This window comes from Adiantum capillus-veneris, chromosome 3 (genome assembly GCF_014529385.1).
Source record: "Adiantum capillus-veneris isolate H3 chromosome 3, ASM1452938v2, whole genome shotgun sequence".
Taxonomy (NCBI): domain Eukaryota; kingdom Viridiplantae; phylum Streptophyta; class Polypodiopsida; order Polypodiales; family Pteridaceae; genus Adiantum; species Adiantum capillus-veneris.
Genome location: NC_140933.1, coordinates 36908939 through 36933414, shown reverse-complemented (window position 1 = coordinate 36933414; position 24476 = coordinate 36908939). Strand labels below are relative to the sequence as shown.

The 24476-nt window shown below is 48.2% G+C and overlaps 1 protein-coding gene across 1 annotated transcript in view; it reads left to right on the top strand.

Moving 5' to 3' along the window:
• Positions 1–24476, top strand: part of LOC147460759 (uncharacterized) — a 165902-nt gene that overhangs the window by 93433 nt on the left and 47993 nt on the right. The window contains exons 5-6 of the mRNA XM_086508464.1: positions 3962–4100; positions 4222–4316. Of these exons, the coding sequence (XP_086364590.1) occupies positions 3962–4100; positions 4222–4316 (234 nt within the window). The remainder of the gene's footprint in view (positions 1–3961; positions 4101–4221; positions 4317–24476) is intronic.

Below are 24476 nucleotides of genomic sequence, written 5' to 3'. Positions count from 1 at the left end.
AGAGAAGGTTGTTGTTGAAACCACGCCCATTCACTCTCATTGGCGCGCCAGCCAGCTCTACAAGTCGGGCTCGGAGGGTATTCTGAGGCGGTGTGTCTCTCCCCATGAAATTGAGCATATTCTTGAGGATGCCCACAATGGTCTTACTGGTGGCCATTACCCTGGTCACATTATCGCCTAGAAATTATACAGAGTGGTCTCTTGTGGCCTTATGTATTGAGGGATACAATTGCTTATTCAAAGTTTGTGATGTTTGTGAGCGTTGTGGACAGAAACCAAGTAAGCAGTCTAATCGTCCTTTGCAGGTCTCGCTGGCATGGTTACCATTCAAGAGATGGGGGTTATAATCCCCTGGCTCAACTAGGTAATCGGATTGTGGAAGCATATGCTTGTGGCTACAGGTTGGCAGAGGTCCTAGCAACAACTGATTGCACTAGCAATACTGTGGCAAATTTTTTGTACGAAAATATATTGTGCAGGTTTGGATGTCCCCTGGAGATCACCAGTGATTAGGGCAATCACTTTGTTAATGAGAAGATTCCAACTTTGTTGGCCAACTACAAGATTTTTCATCGCAAATCTTGTGCCTATTATTCTAGAGGCAATGGGCAAGCCGAGAGCACAAACAAGGTTCTAATCGCCCTCCTACGGAAAGCATGTCATCTCCATCCGGCGTCATGGGCTCAAGCTATCCACAACCCTCTGGGCATACCGCACTTCCTCCAAAGCGACAACCGCTCACACCCCTTTCCAACTAGCCTTCGGTTTGGAAGCCATAGCTCCTTTCGAATTTAACTCAGGCTCCCTTCGAGTAGGCAGTCTTGGCACGGATTGGGGTATGGGCTCTGCCTACATCTCTCGTCTCTCCCAACTGGAAGAGAGTCGCTTGTTAGCTTCCAATTCACTTTAAGCGGAACAGCTCTGTCGTAAGGCGTGGCATGATCATCATCTTTGCGAGCCAAAATTCAAGCCCGGATCATTGGTGCTTCTCTATCAGGCTCGCTACCAAAGGAAATCCAAAAATCTCATCCATGCTTGGCAAGGCCCTTACAAAGTGCAGGAGATTCTGCCCAAAAAAAGAAGTTGTTCAATTATCCACCCTAGAAGGCCTCCCTCTACTCCTAGTCAATGGATCTCGGATTAAGTGCTATCATTCTGCCCTTTAAAAATCTATATTGCCTTCCCCTCTAGTGGTCTAGCCAAGTCTCACTATTCAATAGCTTCTTTCTTCCCCTCTCTTATCTAAGTTCACCTCTTCTCTCTGAGTAGACCTACTTTGTTTGATGGGTTAAGGTTCTGGTTGTTCCCTAGTGTAGTTCGTGCAAAGCACCAAGTGTATGTTATTCTTAATTCTGCTCGTTGCTTTTCTTTCCTGGTGTACTCTTTATCTTCCTCACCTAATCTTAATTCTGGGTCACTCATCATATCACTCTCTTCTCTACAGCTACTTCTTGGCACTGACTCCTCATTACCTACTGTGTCCATTGTGTCTCTGATCGCTCTCACTGAATAGGTGTGGGGCTGCTTTTCAAAATGTTCGTTTACAATTCAAGCTACATGATACATTCATTAATCCACTACCTGTGAGCTGTGTTGCAATGTTGCGTGAATGTGTATGTCTTTCTCAAGCTCCTCAAGAGTGTGTTGATCCCTTCCGGATTATCTTCTGGATTATGTGGTTGCAAGTGTCTATCCTTTCTCAACTTCAATTCATGGTTCTAGCCCTGCTGCATCAATCTATCCTTCTCATCTTCAATTGATGGTCGTCGCCCTGCTGATCCCTCGGCTTGCTGTACGTCAATTGTTGTACGATAATCGCCATTCGCCTCAGCTACTCCTTGCACATTTCAGCTCCACACCCTCGACCTGGTCTTGCGCTAGCCTCTCGCCCTTGACCTCGACTTGCCAACGCCCTTGCCTTTTGACATTAGACCTCGCCCTCACCCCACGCTGGCCTCACCTTCGCCCTTGCCCTTCGCCCTCGTCCTCGCCATTCGCCCACTTTGCCTCGCCATTCGGTGTTCGCCTTTCGCCAGGCTACAAATTGACTCCGGGAAGTCAGTGCCTTTCTTCTGCTTTTTGTCGTGCTTTTCAACTTTGTTCTGCGCGTCAAAAAGCTGGCTAATCTGTGCATCAACCACCTCTTCTAATTCTTGCTCTGTAAACATCCTTGGAGTAGGAGGTTTCTTGACTGCCGGTCTGAGGGGTGGCTCCGTGGTTTGCCGCCACTGTGAGTGCACCTCGTCGAAGGAGGTCTGGGTGAAAAATTTTGCAAGTTTAGGGTCCTTCGCAAAATTCATCATCAGCTTTGTCGCATCATCGAATCTTCTTCGTGATCTCTTCCCACATCTCCGGATGCAGAGGAAGTTGACTGTCCTTTGCTTGAATCCATAAGTGCTGCATAAAAAGGATCGGATTTCCCGGTAGAAGAGAAATCGGCCGTGCTCTGATACCACTGTAACAGACTTGGACACTCCAAGTCAAGAATCTACCACGACAAGACAGGAATTCACTTCAAAACAGTTCACAATTTGATTCAACACCGGCCCGGTGGAGTTCCGTGCCAAGAGATATTGGCCCCAAAGACTGACGCACCTTTCGGTATTTCTTTTTGTATTAAATCTGCTGCTCAAAGTACAAGGGAGTGATTGGGTCTTACTCTCAGACTTTGTGTCCAGATGCTCTGAGAAGTGGGAGCCCAAACCACACTTATAAAGAGTTACAAGGGATGCCAAAAGCAGAGCCCCATAAGCTGCCCGTAAAAAGCTGCCCCAAAAATAGGCTTACAAAAATAAAGCAACTTTCAAAGGCTTCTAAAATAAAGCAATTTAACAAAAGCTCTTTTTATGCCTTGTGTAGCACTGCGTAGAGCCAAATGCTGCCTTCTTTTCCGTACGTTGCCTGCCAGCTTTTCTTGCACCGCAATTTGCTGAGGTGTTCGTGCACTGCTTCCACGTCACTGCTGCCACGTCAACCAACCAGGGCGGGAGTGTGTGTGTGTGTGTGTATACAGGGCACATCACCAGTTTGTGACGTCTCTCTCCTTATCCCAACAACTATTACAAGGATTTGACATGAGGAGTATCCGTATGAAGGGTTAGACAGGGTCAGATGGGGTGGTTGGAGAGGTGCGTAACCATTATTTAACGACTAGAAAATTAAGTCATCTATGCTCATTATAGAATGCTAGCCTTTATCATGGCTGAGTATGCCCATCATCTCCGGAGGGTGATAGAAACTCAGCTCGTTGGTTTTATAGAGTACGTTCAAAGCATGAATGACCTCTATACAAACCTGCACCTACTCTTGGGCACTGACGACGTGAGTAGGGATGTCATAGTTGTTGTCCAAGCTATGCATGATAAAGGTGATAATCTTATTCTTCCTGTTTGGACAAGCAAGGAAGTTGAGGTCACATATTGTCGAGTTTGGATCTTTGTACTTTTCTGGTTATTTCTAGCCTCTTCTTTGTAGATTTGTAGTAGTATTCATTTCTAGTATTTAGCCTACATTAGGTCTTAAGAATTTGTTTTTGTAGAAGTTGTGTTGTGAAGTCTGATTTCTAGGATTAAGTCTTTGAGATGTCTTATCATTTGTAGTTTAAAGTTGAGTACTTGTTTCAAGTTTTATCCAAGTAAGCTGCATCAACTTATTTTGTGTATGCTTTTTCTAATTTTCTTTTTAAAAAAAGTAAATAATGGTTTGTTTTATCTAGTTTTGTTTAATAGCAAATAAAGTGTTTTTTTTTTTCCCTTGTGTCTCTTGCTTCTGTAGTTTTATGAGTGTTTAATCCCCTCTTATAATTCGTGAGGTCAGACTATTCTGATCTTATGAAGGTATATCTTTTCACATGTGGCGTAAGTTTTGTATGCCAAATTCAAAATAATGGAGGTTATATTACTTTGAATACTCTCGAGTGAAGATGAGTTATTTACTATCCTTTTGTATGTATCTAGAACAGGTTTGTTTCTTTAGATCCAAATGACAAGACAAAGCATCAAGCTCGTGAGCTGAAGCATATTTCTATCGATTGCCAAGCTATATTGGTTCGACTATTGCTACATACATGCTTTCTAAACAAGATGAATGCTTACAATCAGGTAATGCGATATTGCCATTGAACTGCCCCTTTTAGGATGGACTTTATCGGGCTTGTGGAAATTACATAAACTTATAGTACATAAGTTGTTTTTGAACGGTTATGTGAGACTTATCCTACAGGTGGGAATAATTGCACTAATAGTAACTGGAGAACCCTTGGCAGAGCAATGTATGAAGGAGCCTCTTGCTAAAAGCCCTTCCGTAAAATGTACTAGGTATGGACTATACACTGGAATTTTTGTAATATTCAAGTATTTTGTCACTACTCAAGCATCAAATTCTGTGTTTTTTTAAAGAGCCTATCTCATTTGATACTTGTCTCTCTGGAGTAGTATACAGCCTGGCTGATAACCAGACAAGACCAATTATGGATTGCAAGGGAAAAATCAACGTTTTTATATAGTTTTAACCGTAGGATCTTTTTTTCTGAAGGGGAAGGGAGAAGAGGGGGGGGGGGGAGAGTGCATAGTGGAAAGCACTGTGAATAAGGTGCAAAGTTGACGAAGGGGAGAATAGAGAACTCTGTTTTACTTTTTACAGCCTATACACTTATGGAGGCCACATATCATGATACTCTCACATATACGCTGCAAAAAATCCCTCAGCACATGATATTATTAGAGCTAAACTGTCTGCCCCACCCATGCTAGTGAAGCCCTCCCTCTTCCAGGCAGTGTTTCATCCAGAGGATTAAAGAGCTACCACAGGTACTCTCACAGAGCAGTTTTTAGGCATCGAGACAACTATTAGAGGTGAGAGCAGATAATGGATTTCAGAGTTGACAGAGTTGTTCAATGCTCATGCCCTGCATAGGTGTTTTGTGTATGCGCGTTTTTCCTGCCTGTGGACATGGTCTAAAGGAGATCAAACAGGGGACGCATGATGAGAGGATTGGGTCTTCTGACTGAATTTTAGCAGCTCTATATTGAAAAGACTTAGAGTACACCTATGGAGATGCTGTACTATAGAGATCAGTACTTGAAGGATAGGTTTATACAGAGGCTAAGATACATTGCATATGCATGCCAAATAATGCCTAGGTGGCTATTGGACAGCCTAGAGGAGATTAGAGATTGAAATTGGTCGAGTTTCATGTATCCCCAGAGCAAAGAGGAATTACTCAGAGGGCAGTTATTGAAGAGGGATTTTTAGGAGGATCTACTAAGGCTTGGTAGTTTTCCGCAAAGCTTTTGCTGTTTTTCACATGGGCTGAGATGTGCTATAGACCAAATTCCTACTTCCGCACATGAGTTGGAGTTAAGACTTGCAGATTTAGTGGAGAGTGGGAGTGCCATCAAAGCAGCATATATGCCATGTATGTCAGCTAGCACCAGAGATTGAAGAGCGTTTTATATGCCACTGCCTTGCTTATTTTAAGATCAGAGGACAATCTCACTGCATTTCTTGAGAGGGATGTGAACCCTCTTGGTTTGAATTTGATAGAGATCCATCTACTCAGAGAGTTGGGCATCTACTTAATGGTCTCTTCCTTTGAAGGCATTCTTGTGTCAAGGAGAGACTACTCCTATAACTTGCTAGTTGCAGCCTATAGCATCCGAGTCTTTTAGGAGATTTCTCTTTTCTATTATAGCTAGGGTTTAGGTAGGGTTGTGCTTTACTTTGGGACCCTTCATGATGAGAGATTACATCATCGGTTGTACCTTGTTCTGGGTCATGGGTCATTTTGCCCTGTAATAGATGTAAATATATCTTTCCTTCTTTATGGTGAATCACATCAGAGTAGGGTGAGATTGACAAGTGCACCTCAACATGTTGATGAGTCCAATGTGAAATGTCGGACCAAGACGTGATGACTATTTGACACATATGGATAAGTCTAATGTGCAATGGTGGACCAGGATATGATGACTAGTTGACACACAATGAGTTCAATGTGAAATGCTAGACCAAGAAGTGGGGTTAAATGTCAAATCTTGAACCAAGATATTTTTAATGCAACTCTGTGGTGTGTATGCCAATGTGTTTGCGTAGTATGGATGGTGTTGTGCATGTCTACATGGTGTCAATGTCTATTGATCTGGATGAGTCTAATGTGCAATGGTGGACCAGGATATGATGACTAGTTGACACATCGCAATGAGTTCAATGTGAAATGCTAGACCAAGAAGTGGGGTTAAATGTCAAATCTTGAGCCAAGATTCTCTTAATGCAACTCTGTGGTGTGTATGCCAATGTGTCTCCCTAGTATGGATGGTGCTGTGCATGTCTACATGGTGTCAATGTCTATTGATCTTCCATGCTATCTTTGTTTTGACATGTATTCGAGGGTGGCTACTTTTTTGTTACAAGGGGGATATGTCATTTGTGTACGGATGCTGGTTGATGATGTGGCACTCTTTGAGTAGCTGGATCTCTATCAAATTCAAACCAAGAGGGTTCACATCCCTTTCAAGAAAGGCAGTGAGATTGTCCTTTGTTCTTAAAATAAGCATCTAAAACAACTGTAAAAGGGAAAGAGAGAACCCACGCGAAAGACACAGAGTGGCGGGGTTCTACCCCTAGATAGCATTGGCCCCAAAGACTAACACCCCTTTCGGTATTTCTTTATATTAATTCGCAAAGGTACAATGGTCTGGGGCTCTCCTCTGTTTCTCCACGCGTTAGAATAATCCCAGAGAGAGACCCCTAGCTACATATTTAAAGGCCCTTGGCCCAAACTCAAAAGCTTTACATGAAAAGCATTGAAGTCTAAAAGCATCTACTTTATTTATGATCCTAACCTCGTACAACTTACAGGAGCCGGCCGAGGGACCTAAACCATAAATAAAGCAAATGCTTTTAGACTTCAATGCTTTTCATGTAAAGCTTTTGAATTTGGGCCAAGGGCCTTTAAATATGTAACTAGGGGTCTCTCTCTCTCAGATTATTCTACCGTGTGGAAAGCTGAGGAGGGCCCCAAACCATTGTACCTTTGCGATTTAATAATAAAGAAATATCGAAAGGGGCGCCAGTGCCGTCTAGGGGTGAAACTCCGCCGCTCTGTGTCTTGCGTGGATCCTCTTTCTTTCCCTTTTACAGTTTTTTTGAAGTACTAAAAGTGTTGCTAAGTGTATAGATTGCAGCTATATGTGTGTTTCTGTTTGATCCCTCGCCGGAAGTGATTACAATGGACGTGTGATGGCATCCCCGGCTTGTACAACTAAACTGCTAACTTGGCAGTTGTAACAGTAAAGAACTAAAAACCAAGGTCAGCATGCCCGTTGTACTCAGATTCTTACTATAGTAAAGAAATACCGCAAGGGAAAATCCTCCATATTGTGCTCTTAAGCGTAGTGTAGCGTGGATAGTGTGTCGTGCTCTCTACAGTGGGTGCTCCTCAGTGCAATGTGGATGACATCTCACTCAAACAGCATGAAAACACAGGAAACAATAGATAACAGCAAATCAACACAGAGACACAGTAGCAAACCAGAACATACAGACTCGACTATCTCAAAGGAACCAGTACAGACTCTGGCGTGGCAACACAGTCAGCTCCAGCCCAGAACTCACCTGGGTACAATGGGGGTCTCGAGGCTTACATGTGCAGGGATGGTGCAGACGTGCTGTGTGTATAGACTCACTCTCTAGATGACGACGCTGGACCATATATGAAGAAGATGATAATGATGACCCAACAACTACTACTCATATGTCCCACCATAAAGAGCCACCAACGGCTCATAAATGTCAGCCATCTAAGTCTATCTCCAAACTGAGTGGTGGTGGTGACCTGGCCACGATGTCCACTAGACCACCGTCTATATCCCTGCCACGTGTCACTACCCAGCCCAGAGAGTCCGTCCCATGTGAACCAGACCAGACCAACTGTACTAACTGTGTGTCCTGTGAAAGTGACATTGTAGCTTGCTACAAGTTGCTTGCTACAAGACTGCTCACCGTCTCGGTGAGAGGAATGCTAAAAAACTGTGAAATAAAACCACTAGGTACTGCATCTGTACAATGGTGAGCTCCTGATCCTATCATCCAAGAGATAAGAGTTGTGGCCACTATTGCACCCGAAGTATCAGACTCTGGAGGTGGAGTTATCAGATCGATGGGAAAACTCTGGGCTCTACGAGTGCTCTCCACAAATCCACAAACCGATCGATGGGAAAACTCTGGTCTCTACGAGTGCTCTCCACAAACCCACAAACCGACTCTCAGCAAAAGGAGCAGCCACCTGCTGACACTGATTGACGGAGTAGCTATAGCAGTATACTTCAAACCCCAAGAGCATACAGAGTTACCTCATTGCAAGCTAGCTAGATACTGTCAATCCGCATAAGAGCATACATCAAAATATCCCTTTGAGGTTTGGATTGCATCCATTTGTTATGTTTTTGCAGCTGCCCACCTTAGCTATAGCTCAGTAAGGGGCTTCAGAAACATCCAAAGAAGAATGCTCTCAAAAATCCCAGTCCCAGCTCAAATTCTAGCCCTAGCCGTGAGAAGGGTAATTGAATGCAAGGACTCTCTTGCCAAGACAAAGGCCTCGTCCAAGAGCCGTTGCAAGCTCAGAAAAGCAACTTCACCAGGCCAAAGCAACCTGAAACAACCTGAGGCGAGGGTGAGTGGGCAGGGGGCGAGGGGTGGGTAGGGGGACGAGGGGTAGGTAGGGGGCGAGGGTGAGTGGGTAGGGCCAAAGGGGGTGTGAGGGGGAGGGTAGGGGCGAGAGAGAGATTGTAGGGGCGAGGTGGGTGTGAGGGGCGAGTAGGGGGTGGGTAAGGGCGAGGAGGGAGGGGAGATGGCACTCAAGCAGAGAGATATCATGATCAGGGAATTCATCAAGCTTGAAATCAACATTGTTTTTGTTGTATCCCGTCTTGAGGAAGCTTTGTGAAGGGAGTTCGCTAGACACAGAGGAGAGCTTTGTTCTGGTCGGAGAAGCAGACACCGATGGGGCTGATGTTGAAGGGGAGTGAACTCCTGTAGAGGAGATTTCTTTCCGCTTCTATGATCCTTCATACGCTCACCAAATCCAAAGGCTACCACCAAGGGTGCACAGGGAGTAGCTTCTGTGACCTTCAACCTTTGTGCTGGCTCAGGTGGCCTATCAGGTTTAGTTACTCTGGGAACATTGGAAGAGGGTGTATGTAAGGTGCAGCGGAGTGAATGTTTGAACTTTGCTCAAGATGAGTGTTCCAAACTGTGCCCAAGGTTCCTTTTCTGTCCACGGAAAAGGAACTCTTCGCCGGCCCACTCTGAGGTGTGGTTCGTGTGGTACTTGAACTTCATAAAGGTCTGCAACGCTTGCTTCTTTGAGCCGCGCCGAAAGCGACACAAAGTCTCCTTTTGGCTCCTTCAATGCTTCAACTTCGTCGAGAGTCATGCTTCTTTCTTCTTCAAGAATCTCCATGGCTGAAAATTCCTGAAACCATTTCCAACAACAAAACATGAACATACCTATTCCATGTAAAGTGACTGGAAAAAATCTTGTTTTCCTCAAAGACTGTGCATGCAATGTAGTTGAACAAAGAGACGGAGTGCCAAACGGTTCACCACACACACGCAAACGATGAGATCGAATCTCTCTCTTTTGATCTAAAGCTATCAACTGTGGCAATTCACAACAAAAATGCCCATGCTTGGTGCTCATACTTTCATGTGTTCTTTCTACAAATGTGTCATGCCAAGGAAGAGACATGAACTGTGACTTCCTTGAATGCATTTTTTTCAGCTTTTCATGAACAATCCGCATACATTCGTGCTCATTTATGAGTGAAACGTGCTCAACATACAATATGTCATGCCTAGGAAAAGGGATCACATAAAGACGTTGACTAAAATACAGGAAACGATCACGAATGAAACACTCGAACAATGCGTGCGTATCAATCATGCGAACACATAATACTTCCTGTAAGGGTTCTTTGGACCTAGGCTCGAGAGCCAAGATTGGTTCTTCCTGAAGGGGTGCTTTGGACCTCGGCTTGAGAGCCAAGATCGATCCTTCGTGATTGATCGAATCTGCAACGAGGTTAGCTTCGCTAGAAAAAGCATCCACTAACACATCATCCTTGTGAACAATCACATCATCTTCATGTAACTCATCCTGCTTGTGAGAAATCACATTTTGATCATGCAAATCATCATGCTCATCATTATCATTCAAATCATCATGCAAATCATTGTCATTCAAATCATCATCATGCAAATCATGTGTGTCATGCTTTGGAGACGAAGAGATTGAGAGAGTCTCCTTTTCCTGAATCCGTTCAATCTTGTCCTGCATATTAGCAATGAGAGAGGGAGAATGAACAACTTCCTCTCCACGAAGGATAATGGGAGAGTCACTTTTGGCATTGAGAGTGTAAGTGCTAGCCTCCCAATCAATGAGAGGGTTATGCTCACGAAACCATCGAATGCCCAAAATCATATCACATCTTGAGAGAGGAGAGACTAAAAATTTTCTACGAAAAGCAGCTTGTTGGATTGTAAACAACACACCAAGACACTCTTGCGTGATGAGAGAGTCCATACCGGGAACAAAGCCAGAGACCTCGAGAGGAGATTTCTGACTAACCTCTAGGCGGGCTCTCTCAACAAGAGAGGGACTGATCACATCATGCATACTACCTGGGTCAAACAATATGACAAAATGGTGCCCCGTCATATGACCATAACATTTAATGAGTGAATCATCAATGGGAGGGTCAGGAGAAACTTGGGGCATACTCGTGTTATCATTAATTGCATTGACAGAGGAAGTGGGTTCTGTGGATTCTTTAGATTCATTCGATTCAAGCTAAGGACATGTTCTTTTTATGTGACCTCTTCCTACGTGATGTATCCTCCTAAAATTCCTTGTGCTACCTTTTCATATGGAGTGAGCCTAGGTTTAGCAATTGTGTTAGCCTTACCCTTAGGTTCATTGGAAGAATTCTTTCTGAGAGACTGTTGGAAGATTGGTTAGAAGAGTTACCGTTCTTACCAGTCTTACCGTTCTGAGGGTTCGGAGAAGTCTGCAAGGTACTTGTGGAAGTCTTGGTCTCCTTAGGCTTTCCCTTGTTGTGCTTCATCTCCTGTGTGAGAGCAATCGCTACCGCCTTGTTGAGATCTATTGGATCGAGCACCTCTACATCGTACTTGATATACTCGTCCAATCCATAAAGGAACGCCTCCTTGTGCTCATCATCCGACTTGCGTAATTGGGTACCTAGCTGTAAAACACGATTAGAAAAAGACATAACCGGCATACCATTTTTCTTGAGAGCGTGCCAATCGTGCGAGGTACTAAGGTGGCATAAACCGCGCCTTGAGCTTGTCTTGGAAATCAGCCCAATTGAAAGAAAGGGGCGTGAATTCGTCGGCTTCCTCTAGGTGCGTCTAACTGTGCCTCTTGCCATGCGTGGTACCAATTGATGGCATCACCGGCAAGGTACATAGCTGCCGTCAAAAACCTTGCTATTCCCTGTCTTCTTAGTTGTCACAAAACAAGCATTAAATTGATGCAACCAAGAATGAATAACCGTATCATCCATCTTACCATCATACTTACTGAAAGTCAACTTCTCTGTGACTGGGTTGTTGGAATCCGCATCGTGGCTTGCGCCACTTGAGGAACTCCCACGATCTTTGGCTGGTTCGGACTTCGAAGCAAGTACTTGTCGAACCAATTCTTGAGTGCGGAGGTCTCTTTGAGCCTCACGCTCTCCCTCCAAGGCCGCTCTTTGAGCTTCCTGTTCCTCCTTTCTTTGTGCTTTTCTTTCGTTTCGTTCATCGCGCTCGCGTTCTAAAGCAATGTGAGTTGCTTCTTGTTTTATGGCATTTCTTTCATTTCGTTCTTCGTGCTCGCGTTCCAACGCAATGCGAGTCGCTTCTTGTTGTGCCAACGCAATTCGATTCGCTTCTTGTTGTGCCAGCGCAAGGTGAGTCGCTTCGCGATTGGCTTCTTGTTGTTGGGCCATCATGTCCAACATCGACTTGACCATCGCCTCCATGGAAGTTGGTACAACTCGTGGCGTAGATGGAGAAGGGGGAGGGTCGGAAAAATCTCTTGGTGGGGAGAGCTCTTCGTCGCCTCTCTCATGCTCATCACTTGTATGCGAAGTCTCTCTCATGCTCATCACCTGTATGCGAAGTATCCATTCCGCTTTGGGTGATGACCATGCACTATGATCTTTGGTTCTTAAGTTCGCGAGGAACTTGGGTTCTTGGGTTCTTGAGGGTCTTGACGTTCTTGAGATTCTTGAGGTTTTCTTTCGCTTGCAATCTGTGTTTGAGAAGGATCTTCTCTTCACCCGAGTTCTACTCTTTTCTGCGGACGCACCCCTTGGGGGCCTTGCGCTCACACCAAGGTTGCTTTTTCCCACCTCACGTCGATTGGCCAGCCGCTAAGTGCACGGTCTGCTCTCAATGAGTGAAAAGAGGCACAAGGGGAGGCTGGACAAGCCCTTCTTTCCTGGGATTCTTGTCACTCTTCAAAAACACAATTAGGAATCGACACGCCCAAGTGAACTTGGGTTCGTGCGACCTCAACAAGCAAAAAAAAAATACGTGGTTCTTGTGGTTCTTTTCTTGAGTGATACAAAACACTGCCAAAGCTCTGATACCAATGTAAGGTGCAACAGAGTGAATGTTTGAACTTTGCTCAAGATGAGTGCTCTGAACTGTGCTCAAGGTTCCTTTTCGTTCTTATGGAAGGTAGAGCCTTCCGTTCTTAATGAGAGAGTGCAATGATCATAACAAAGTGAATGGACACTGTGCGTGCAAGTGTATGAGACTGAGAGATAGAGAGAGAAGAGAATACGACACCAGAGATATTGTAAAACCCTCCTCCGAAGGCCCCACTCTCGTCGGCGAGAGTGGTCTACTTATGATTGCACAAACTGGTACAAACTGAATGCATGTGACTGATGCAAGTCTAGGCTATGTCAGTGTCGACGACGGTGATGGCGAGACCAACCTAAGGGCTGAAATCTGCAACCTTTTATCTACTGTCCAAAAACACTATGGGCCGAAATTTGTTGTTGCCGAAAACGCTATGGAAAACGCTGATTTTGCTGGTCTTTATGGCTGAAAATCTGCATCTACTGGAGGGCTGAAAACTGATGTTCTTTGGGCTGAAACTGCAGGTCTTTTAGGGCTGAATCTGTTGTTGCTTCATTGCTGAAAAACGCCAGCCAGAAGGGAGGGCGATATGGGCTGAAAAACGCTAGGCATGGGGACCTGTTGGCAATGGCAACTGTTGCAAAAACGCTAGGCTGTGGAAACTCCTGGCGATGAGGACCTTGTTGTTGGAAACGCTAGGGACTGCAAATCTGCTGGCGATGATGCTTGATGGAAAACGCTAGGGGAGAGAGGGTCTTTGCTTGGAGGAAAGTCCACCAAGGGTCTTGCTGAGAAGTTGCCCGTTGAGCTTCGGCTCCTGCTGTCTCTTCTGTCAAGTAGTGCTAGTCTAGGTTTGCTTATATACAAACTTACTCAATTTGCCCTACCTACTTTCCAACAAAAGTCACTTAAAAATAATAAGTGAAAAATGTCAAAAATAGGTAAAATAGGCTAAATGCACTGGAAAATTCCCCTGAAGGATTCTGATGGGAATGCTTATGATCATGCTATGTGCAACCAGAGGATATGCATCTACACTAAGTGACTGGGCATGCACGGTCTACGAATAGACTCACAAAAGTGCCAGATCACTTCTAATCTAGACTGACTGGACTGACTAAACCCTTGTCGTGTTGTAGCTTGTCCACAGACACATAGGATTGGATGTGTCACGTGACAATGTACCTCCAAGCAAAGAGTGAATAGAGACTCCATAACAAGACATAGATTTGGTAGCGTCCAACCACTCTAGCAGATCTTCGTCTGACCCTTCAGGTGTAGTAGGATGTTCTTGTTCAGGGTGGTTTCCGTTGACAAAGAAACTTGTTGCACAACGGGATCCGTGCCTCCTTCTAAGCGAATGGGTTGCATCGAGGAGCCAAGAGTATGTATCCACATGGCATCGTTTCCCCAATCATGAAGTGCTTTAGTGTGTCACAGCCATGGTCTACCAATGAGCAAGGGAAATCCGCCCTCAACCTGGGGAAGACTAACCAGAACAAAATCCAAGTTAAAAGTAAAGTCTTGTACCTGCAAAGGCACATTGCCCACTATGCCCACTGAATAGATTGTCCGCTGGTCAGCCAATGTAACTGTGAAGGGAGCAGGGCGAGTAGGCTGTAGACCTAGAGATAACATAGTCAACTCGGGCATCAGGTTGATGCCAGTCCCACCATCCACTATCACTCCTGAGAATTGCCGCCCCAATACAGATACGGTGAGACGAGGGCTTTTATAATCAGTGAGGGGAGCAGCGGGATGGGATATCATATAGGACTCTGATGGTCGCACTGGGAGGTACCAGCCTCTAGGACTTGCTCTGGGGTAAATGGATTGAATAACAGCAAGGGTGTCACTTCTAAAACTCTCATCTAGTCGCAGCATGTCATAGAGGGACACTTGTTGGAAGGTGTTCTTCAAGATTGTCTCTGTTGTAAGCTTTTCTTTTTCTATTAGTGGTTTCTCTGGTACCTTGATCTTCTATAGATCGGAAACTGCTTCCAAGAAAGCTTCATCGATATCGGAGAGCAAAGATTTGGATTCTTTCTTGGCACTGGGGGATGGCTTGTCAACAGCTGAAGGCAAGGTATCCACTGTTGTGAGAATGTGTGGGGGAGTTGAACTTGCTGGAATGCTAAGACCGAGAGCAGCTCTCTGGGCCCGAGTGAGGACACCCGATGGCTCCTCTACCAACTGCAGCTTATTTTGAGGGGTAACCACGTGGGTAGAAGGGGACGGCTGAGGAACGGTGCTAACTGCTATCAGATTGAGCTTGGAAAGGTAAACTCATTCTGGCTTTGACTTGGGTTCGAAGCCGTGGATGCACGAAGTTTAGGGCAATCCTTACTGTAGTGATCCTTCGTTTCAGGGCAATGACGACATGGAGGGGACCCTTAGGGCAGAGGGCATTTGCTTGGGTAATGACCATATTCCCCGCATCTGTAGCACAAAATGGGCCGATTCAATGGGTGAGTCGAAGGGCGAGGTGGTCCTTGCTCCTGGTGCATGGAGTTGGAGGTGGAGGCATAGAAGCTTTGAGGTGATGAGGGAGCATGGGTATGATAAAAGCTCTGAGACGGAAAAGTACTTTGCATACCTTGCATAGGAGGGGCTATCAATAAAGGCGGCATGTGGTGTGGATGGCCACAGGGAGAAACCATGTTGGATGCAGGTGTTGGCCCTTGTTGAAGAGTAGGACCAAGACTTTGCTGTATTTTTCACAATCCCTTGAGGTAGTAGCAGTCCTTGTCTTCATGTCCAGACGGCAGAAAACCCGAAGGGGGCATTCATGTGGAGGGTGCCTTGGAGAGCGGCATGAGCTACACCAAACCATAGCCTTAGTCTCCTGCTGAGACTTGAGCTCTTCTAGCTCGCGCTTGATCTGTTCCAATGCCTCATGCTGTCGAGGCTTCTCCTGTCTAAGAGAGAAGGACCTCTCCTCTTAAAGAGCTCGCTGTAACTTTAGGGCTTGCAGTTCCCTGCGTAAAGAAGTTAATGGATCAGAAGATTTCGAAAACACTGAGGGGGTCTCTACCTTAGGGGAGTTGGTGAACAGCTTCCTAGTTCCCTCTACCCTAGTAGCAGCCGCGACAAACTCCTCCAAAGTGACATCAGGTCGGAGACTCTCTCGGAGTTTTTGCTGGGAAGTTTTGGGAAGAGCCTTCTCCAGCCACTTCTTAACCATAAATTCACCCGGTTGCTGAGGAAGCTTGGCCACGAGAGACTTTGTTCTGGTCATGAGCTCTGCAAAAGTCTCATTTGGCTGGAGCATTAGGTTTGCCAACCCATCCATGACCTTCTCCTGGAAGTCCCCTGTTCTGAAAGCTTAAAAAAATTGTTGTCGTAAAGTGGCCCAAGTTGCAAAGTGGTTCTCTGCAAACTGACTGTACCACTTGTCTGCTAAGCCATCCAAGGTAGATGGAAAGAGTACCAAATAAGCATCTTCTCTATTAAGACCACGACCTCTACAGAGAGATACAAACCTCCTTGCATGGTCGTTTGCATCTTCTGAGGAGAGTCCCTTGAAAGTAGGAAACTTGATGTTTACCTTGGCCAAAACACTGGTCAACTCCTCCATGGCCTCTTGCTCAGGAGCCTGTTGCTCAATATCTTGCTGTAACAAAATGGGAAAGGGATTTATTGGGGAAGGTGACCTGGAAGATGTAGAACCTGGAATGGATGATGCCGTATGTGGAGGTATGGGTGATGGGGTTGGTGGACTTCTTCTAGATACCAAGGGTTGATGCCTTCTGTGGTAGTACTTCAGAGGACTTAGTAGTGCGCTTTGATGCTCTAATGACCGCCTTGTATGTGTTGTGCAGTAACCATAAACCCAACCAAGCTTTGGGCAAGAAGACGTTTAACTGGCTGAACACCGGTCTAGACCCTACTAGACGAGGGCGAGTGACTAGACCACCTGGCTGGACCAGGGACAAGGACGGACTAGACCAGGGATAAGGAAGGAATAGACCAGGACGAGAGCTGGTTGGACCAGGTCGAGAGAGGACCAGACCAGCAGGGCGAGAGACTAGGTCAGCTAGACTAAGCTATCTAGGGTGAAACTTTCTACCTCAACAGAGAGTGAGACTTCAGTTGAGGTCCCACAGAGCACGCCAAAAATGAGAGCGCCTGTAGCGTGGATAGTGTCGTGCTCTCTACAATGGGTGCTCCTCAGTGCAATGTGCGTGACATCTCACTCAAACAGCATGAAAACACAAGAAACAATAGATAACAGCAAATCAACACAGAGACACAGCAACAGACCAGAACATATGGACTCAACTATCTCAAAGGAACCAGTACAGACTCTGGCGTGGCAGCACACTCAGCTCCAGCCCAGAACTCACGGGTACAATGGGGGTGTCGAGGCTCAAATGTGCAGGGATGGTACAGACTTGCTGTGTATAGACTCAATCTCTAGACGACGACGTTGGACCATATATGAAGAAGATGATAATGATGACCCAACAGCTACTACTCATATGTCCCACCATAAAGAGCCACCAACGGCTCATAAATGTCAGCCATCTAAGTCTATCTCCAAACTGAGTGGTGGTGGTTACCTGGCCACGATGTCCACTAGACCACCGTCCGTATCCCTGCCATGTGGCACTGCCCAGCCCAGAGAGTTCGTCCAGTGTGAACCAGACCAAACCAACTGTACTAACTGTGTGTCCTATGAAAGTGACACTGTAGCCTGCTACAAGTAGTGGGTTGCCCTTGGATAATATGCAAGATTTCTCAGTGCAAAATTCATGGGATACGTAGTCTAACTAAACAAAACCAAAAGAACATTGAACATGAGGAGCGCAAAAGCACAAGTACACGAGATGTAACCGTCAGCCTCAATACTGATACTCCAAATATGAAATAGAAGAGTGTGACTGGCAGCACATGCAGCTCGATACCAAAAATAGGGACTCCAATATAAGGGAGTATCAAGTCTCAGCTATGCAAGGTGATAGTGTAGTAAAGATTGTGAAGACTCTGTAAAGATTGTGAAGACTCTGGACTTTAAGGCTAGACTACTATATGAACCATAATAGAGAGGATACCATCAAATGAGATAAGAGTCCTAGATATATTGATGGTACTAGAAAAAAATTGATTGTATGTGTGGCAAAAAGAATGCCAAAGTGGATAATTGGGGAATGTGAGCACCACCTGCTTCCACGCCCTCCAAAAGTGTATTGTTAGTTAGTCTGGTTACGCCCCCCACATAGAGCACCTTCTAATTGTCCTCTAGCCATTGAGATCTCTCTTCTAGTTTGAGCACCTTTCCAACTGTCCATATTTACTTGCTTCCACTGCAGAGATGCCATGATTGGTTGCCATATTCTCAACTAGCTTCCGCATACCCCTTTTCCAACTTTCGTTCCCAATGGCATACCAATTCACTTCAACAGTTTGCAGTTTTTTTCTATTGTTTCTAGCCTTCTTGCATGGGTCCACTCACTTTGGGTGGTTGTGTGAGGTACATAATTTTCCTTAATGCAAACATAACACAAAACGTGTGTGCATGCGCACGCGCATGTGTGTGTGTGTGTGGGAGACTAGAAAGACCCTCGAGTCGTAAACGGTAGGGTAGGCAGCATTGAAATGTGTGTTTTTGTGTGTGTGTGTGTGTGTGTGTGTGTGTGGGGTGTGAGAGAGGCGCTGGTGGTGAACGAACCACAAGCTCTATGTGCCCTGCACCCTGCGCGATTCTCTTCCACGCGATCTGCACAGGCTGCACCCTCTGTACAGGTTGTGCGCCCTACTCTTTTTGCGCCTGCTCGACCTGCTCTGTGGTGTGTTGCCCCTAGTTACCCGGAACGCAGAACGGGAACGGCGACGGGATCCCCGCGGAACGGGGGTACGGCTAGGGGTCCGGAACAGGAACGGCGCGGAACGGGAGGTATAAAAAACACCCAAATAGTGCATTTTTTAGCTCCTTGTGTTTAAATACAAGGAGTATTAGAGTCCTTTGACTCTAATACTCACAAAAAACTCGTTTTGAAGACCATTCAACCTTACTATGACTAGATGATGTGAGAGAGAGAGAGAGAGGGGGGGGGGGCAGGGAGGGACTCGAGAGGGAGGGAGAGGGAGAGAGAGTGAGAGGGAGAGGGAGAGACTTGAGAGAGTGGGAGGGAGAGGAAGAGAGCATGAAGGCTTGAAGCCTTGAGCCTTGAGAGAGTGAGTCTTGAGAGGGAGAGATCTTGAGAGAGTGAGAGGGAGAGAGCTTGAGACTTGAGGATTAGCTTGTGGAGAGAAAGGGGGAGGGGGTGCATTTTATGAGTCCTTGAGGCCTTGTACACTTCAAAAAGAAGCCTAAACACTTACTTCAAATTTTTCAATTTTTGCCAAATTTGTTTGTAGCCGTTGGCCGTTCCGGAACGGCCGTTCTGGTTTGCACTAGCCACCCGGAATGTCCAGACGTTCCGGGACGTTCCGGAACGTTTCGGAAGGGAGCTGCCCCCCAAAACGCCGGAACGGGGGCTAGGAGGTGTTCCCCGGTAACTTTGGTGTTGCCCTCTGCGCAGCAGCCATCAGCCCCCCTACGCAGTCATCTTTCAACGTGTTCTGTTCAGATAGTGTCCTTAGTTTTGGTGTGTGTGTGTGTGTGTGTGTGTGTGTGTGTGTGTGTTGGGGGGGGGGGGGGGGGGGGGGGGGGTAGCCCTACTTGTATGCGGACCTGAAGGTGTTCGAAGTACAAAGTGTCTCACAGGGATTTTGTACAGAATAGTGCAGTGAATATCGCCTCCTTCCTCTGTGTGTGCGTGTATGTGGGTGTGTAAAGCAGTGACGGTTGGTTTCGGGTGTAGCGAATCCTTCTGCCATTCGTTTGTCGCGCGACTCTGCCCTGCGCAACTCCTACACTACGCAGGTCTTTTAAGCGCGACGGTGGTTGAAGATGATTTTCACTTGCACGCGGCCCTTCTGTCAAATTCTCGTGTGAGTGCTTCCGGTGGTGATGCTCGCTGCTGCTCGCACCTCTCCCCCCTTGCGCCATCGCCCTCCCTCACTCCCTTGCGCTGCTCTCTCGCTTGTCCACCTCGCGCTGCCCCCTTCCCCTCGCGCTACCCCTGCTGCTGTCCGCTGCACTGGCAGCCCGCAGCTGCCCGCTGCCCAGCTCAGCCAGCTCTCCCTGCCGCTCCCCCCCCCCCCCTCGCGCTGCCCCCCGTTGCTGCCTGCTTCCCAGCCAGCCCGAAGCAGTTCCCGCAATCAACCACGCCAGCCCGCCCCTTCCCACTGTCCGCCCCCCTCGCTTGCTTTTTACCGTTAGCCTTCTCCCTTTCCATTCTTGCTTGACGGGCGTCGCCAGCACCATTGACGTGCTCGGTCCAACAGGTCTTCCCCCCCTTTTTTCGCCGACGATCCTCCGCCTTTTCTTTACCAGTAGCAGACACAAATGGCGGCTCATGCTCCACCGCAGAGGGACTCCAATGAAGCCCCCTCGCCCGACCCCGCTGAGCCCACCATTCGACTTGCTCTTACGCCGGCAGAGCAAGCGAGCCTTGCCACAGAGGTAGAACGCTTGCAGGCGACTTCTGTCATCTGCAAGGTTCTCGGCACTCGTCCCAGCAGAGGAGAGCTGCGAGACCTTCTCCAGGCCCGCCTCCTCGCAGAGGTGGGCAAGATCTTGGATGTCCAGATTCTCGGACGGGGGTACTACCAGATTGAGTTCGAGACTTCCGAGATGGCCTCCAAGGTCATAGCTATGAGTCCATTGGCCATCCGAGCATCACGCGCCCACTTTCGACAGTGGCGACATGGTTTTGACCCGTCTTCGGATGTGCTAGTAGAGGCGGCGGACATCCCCATCTTAGTCTGCTTTCCGGGTTTACGGAGGGAGTACCTTCCACTTCTCTCCAGGATTGGCTCCGCCATCGGAACTGTCCTGGAGACACCTCGTACGGCAGCATTAGTAGCTGCCAAGGCGGCTGGCATCCCTTCAGTTCGAGTTTTGGTCAGAGATACCCACACGCTCCCGAAGGTCATCCTTCTGCCTCGGGTGAGTGGGGGTTGGTTTAGACAGAGTGTGGAGTACTCGGGTCTCCCGAACCAGTGCTTCATTTGCAGACAGATGGGCCACCTAGCGAAGGCCTGTCCACGGAGGAGACCACGACCCGCACCCCAGCCTCAGCCCCAGCCTGCCAAGGCTGGGCCGTAGCCACAGCCAGCGACAGAGCACAGATTCAGTGCCACCCTCCGAGCCTAGGGCTCCAGCGGAGGAGGGGTGGCAGCAGGCCCGTGGCCGTCGACGCCAGGGGCCACAGCGACAGCCTGGCACTCAGAGTGGCCCCCAGGTGCCTACTCAGCAGCAGTGGGTTCCCACGGGGAACCGCTTTGGTCCTCTTGAGCAGGAGGAGCCCCCTACACCAGCCACCACCTCCGCTTCACCCTCGCCAGCCGCTCCGCCTTCCGATCTCCCCTCCTCCTCCTCATGCCCTCCCCCGCCCTCTGCTACCGCTCACTCCCCACCTCGCCCCCCCCATGTCTCTGCCGCCCCACCCCGCTTCTCCTCTCCCCCGCCCCCCCCCCAGCCCCTTCTCCCCCTCCTCCTGCTTCAGTACCACAGTCGGCTCAGGAGACTGGACCCTTGCCGGCAGCCAGGAGATCTCTTGGCAGCGCCTTCGCCACGAGTCGCCTAGCGAGAGAGGGTCAGCCCTTCATGCGGCCCCCACTGCAGATTCAGACTTCTCCTCTTGCAGCTATCCCTCGTGGTTTGACGAGCTTTGACCTCCGACGCCGCTGGGATTTCTTCGATTACGGGTTTACTCGTTTTCTTGGCGATTCCGCAGCAGACCACGAGGCAGCCTGCTTCAGTGTCCACGCTTTGTTCCTCGCCGCTAGGGGGACAGAGGCCTTGGACTCAGCAGTTGGTTTCTCCTTCCCCCTATGTGGCAGGACTGAGACAGAGTGGTCCCTCGACTCAGTGGTGGGATGGTTGCATACACAGGTTCTCGAGTTCTCTCACCACATGGGAGAACTTGGCATTACAGATTTGCTGCAGACTTTGTGGCCACTGGCCAAGTTTGCGGTGACACCCCTAGATTCTGCAGGATGTAGACACATTGTGGTGTACTTTTTTGCTGATACGCAGTGTTTGCCTTGCTATGTATTCATTCATGAGGACTCCTGGACAGAGGAGGTTGCTTTACGCACGGCTCGCTCTACTTGGGCTTGGACCAGGCACTCACTGCAGTCTCGCCTATCTAGAGGACGCTCGGATGCGGATTACTCCCCATCCAAGCCTGCTTCGAAGATAGCTCGTCTTGCTGCTGCGGCAGCATCTGTTCTCTCTCGCTCCCCATGAGGATCGTCTCGTGGAACGTGCAGGGACTAGGTGGGCCCCAGTTTCAGCGACAGCGGGGCCGATTGCGTCAGGAGCTTCAGCGTTGCCTTGTGGGAGGAGAGATTGATCTCCTTATGCTTCAGGAGCACCATTTGTCTGAGAGCCGCATTCGGCGATGTGGTCAGATTTTGCGTGGACGCTATGATACCTTTTGGTCAGCTGCTTTTGGACCTGGAGGCATCTAGGGTGGGGTATGTATGACTATTGCGGACTCATTACAGCAAGCCATTGTGGGCAGAGGGATTATTGTACCAGGCAGGGCTCAGTGGATTACTATGCAGGTTCAGGGTAGCCTTGTGGGTTTCCTGAACATCTATGCGCCCAATGTGGCGAGTGCTTGTGCAGAGTTTTGGTCACAGATTGTTGAGTCTTTGCCACAGGTTGACCAGTGGTGTGTAGGAGGGGACTTCAACATGTTGGAGGACCCTTCTGACACGATCGGAGGCAGCCATGCTACTTTGCATGGAGTCGAGTTAGCAACTTGGGAGAGGTTTTGTATGACGTTGAGGGTCTCGGATACATGGCAGCATTCTGGCTTTGTGAGGCCTCCAGAGAGTCTTGCCTTCTCTAGATCGGACCGCAGAGTGGGAGGAGTGAATCTATCGCGCATAGATCGCTTCTACACTAGTGACCACTTCAGTGACTTGGGGGGATCAGTGGGCATCCTGGCAGGGACATCCTTCTCGGACCATGCACCAGTGATCCTCACAGTGGCAGACAGGCAAAGGAGTGGGAGCACGATGCTTCGCATCCCAGAGCGGGTCTTGTTGGACTCAGCACTCAGAGAGAGGGTCGAGGCTCTATGGACAGAGGGCATGGACAGCCAGGCTCCACCTGCAGACAGAGTGGCCTCAGGCCTAGCTCAGCTTAGCCACTTCTTTCTCCAGGAGTCTTTGGCTCGACGGGCTGCAGCGAGAGAGGAGGAGCAGCGTCTCAGACGAGGCATTGCTTCACTACAGAGGATGCAGGAGCAGCATCCAGACAGTCCATGGTTGGAGGAGCAGCTACATCAGGCTCGACAGGAGCTTGCTTGCACAGAGGAGAGGCACCATGAGTTTGCCTTCCACCGACAGGCATCTCAGTGGACTCAGGTGGGTGACAGAGTGACAGGTGTTTTTTTTGAGACAGTGGGACCTCGGCACTCACATGCCAAGGTCAATCAGTTGAGGAGACCCGATGGGTCAGTTGTTTGTGAGCCAGAGGATATGCGTGCAGTTGCTACTGACTTTTACCGTGAGCTACTGTCGGCTGAGCCCGAGTCAGAGAGACAGGATGCATGCAGGGAGCAGGTCTGGGCACAGATGCCTTGTCTTGTGACTGAGGAGATGCGGCAGAGGCTTGAGTTACCTCTTCAGCTTGAGGAGCTGCACACGGCCCTTAGGGCCCTCCCTCGTGGTAGCTGTCCAGGTGAGGATGGGCTGACTTTCACCTTCTTCTTGGAGTACTGGGACCTGCTTGGCCCAGATCTTTGTAGTGCCTTTCAGTACATTCTACACACAGGAGTGATGCCGGATAGCATGAGTGAGGGCCTGATTTACCTCATTCCAAAGGAGGGTGGCTCCTTGGATGAGATTCGACAGTGGCGTCCCATCACCATTCTCAACTCAGCCTACAAAATTCTTGCCAAGGCTCTGAGTTTGAGGATTCAGCCACTTTTGGAGAGCCTTATACATGGGACTCAGACAGGTTTTGTCAAGGAACGCCGTATCCTTGACAACATCTTCACTTTTTGGGAGGCTTCTGCCCTTGCACGGCTCCGTGGGGAGGACCTTGTGATTCTTCTTCTCGATTTTGAGAAGGCATACGACAGAGTTGACTGGGACTTTCTAGAGGGCACGCTACGTAGGATGGGCTTCTCAGAGGCTTGGATTAGAGGGGTGTCAGCTTTGTACAGGCAGGCCCACAGTCAGGTGCTTTTGGCAGGAGGTAGAGGTGAGCGCTTCATGCTCACACGATCAGTCAGACAGGGTTGTCCTCTCGCCCCCTTTCTCTTTCTGTTCTATGCGGAGGCAATGAGCAGATTTTTGGTGTCACAGCAGGTTGGTTTGAGGGGCTTAGCACTCCCTATACGGGGAGATGAGCTTCTAGACGCTGAGTTTGCCGACGACTCAGCCTTGTACTTAGAGGGCCAGGAGGCCAATTTACACAGATGTGGGCAGGCCTTGGAGACCTTCTGCTGTGCATCGGGCGCACTGATCAACTGGAGAAAGACAGTGGCTTTCTCAGTTGGTAGTGCTCCTGTGCCAGTTTGGATGCCAGGAGAGGGTTTCAGGTGGATTCCTCCAGGGACTGCAGTTCGGTACTTGGGTTGTCAGGTTGGTTTGGATTTGTCCCCCGAGCAGCAGATTGCTCCTCTTCTCCTGTCCATCAGGAGAAAGCTGTTACATTGGAGCTCAGCACGACTTTCGCTGGCTGGTAGAGTAGTAGTTGCCAACCAGGTGTTGTTGGCGACTATGTGGTACATCACTTCTTGCTGGATCTT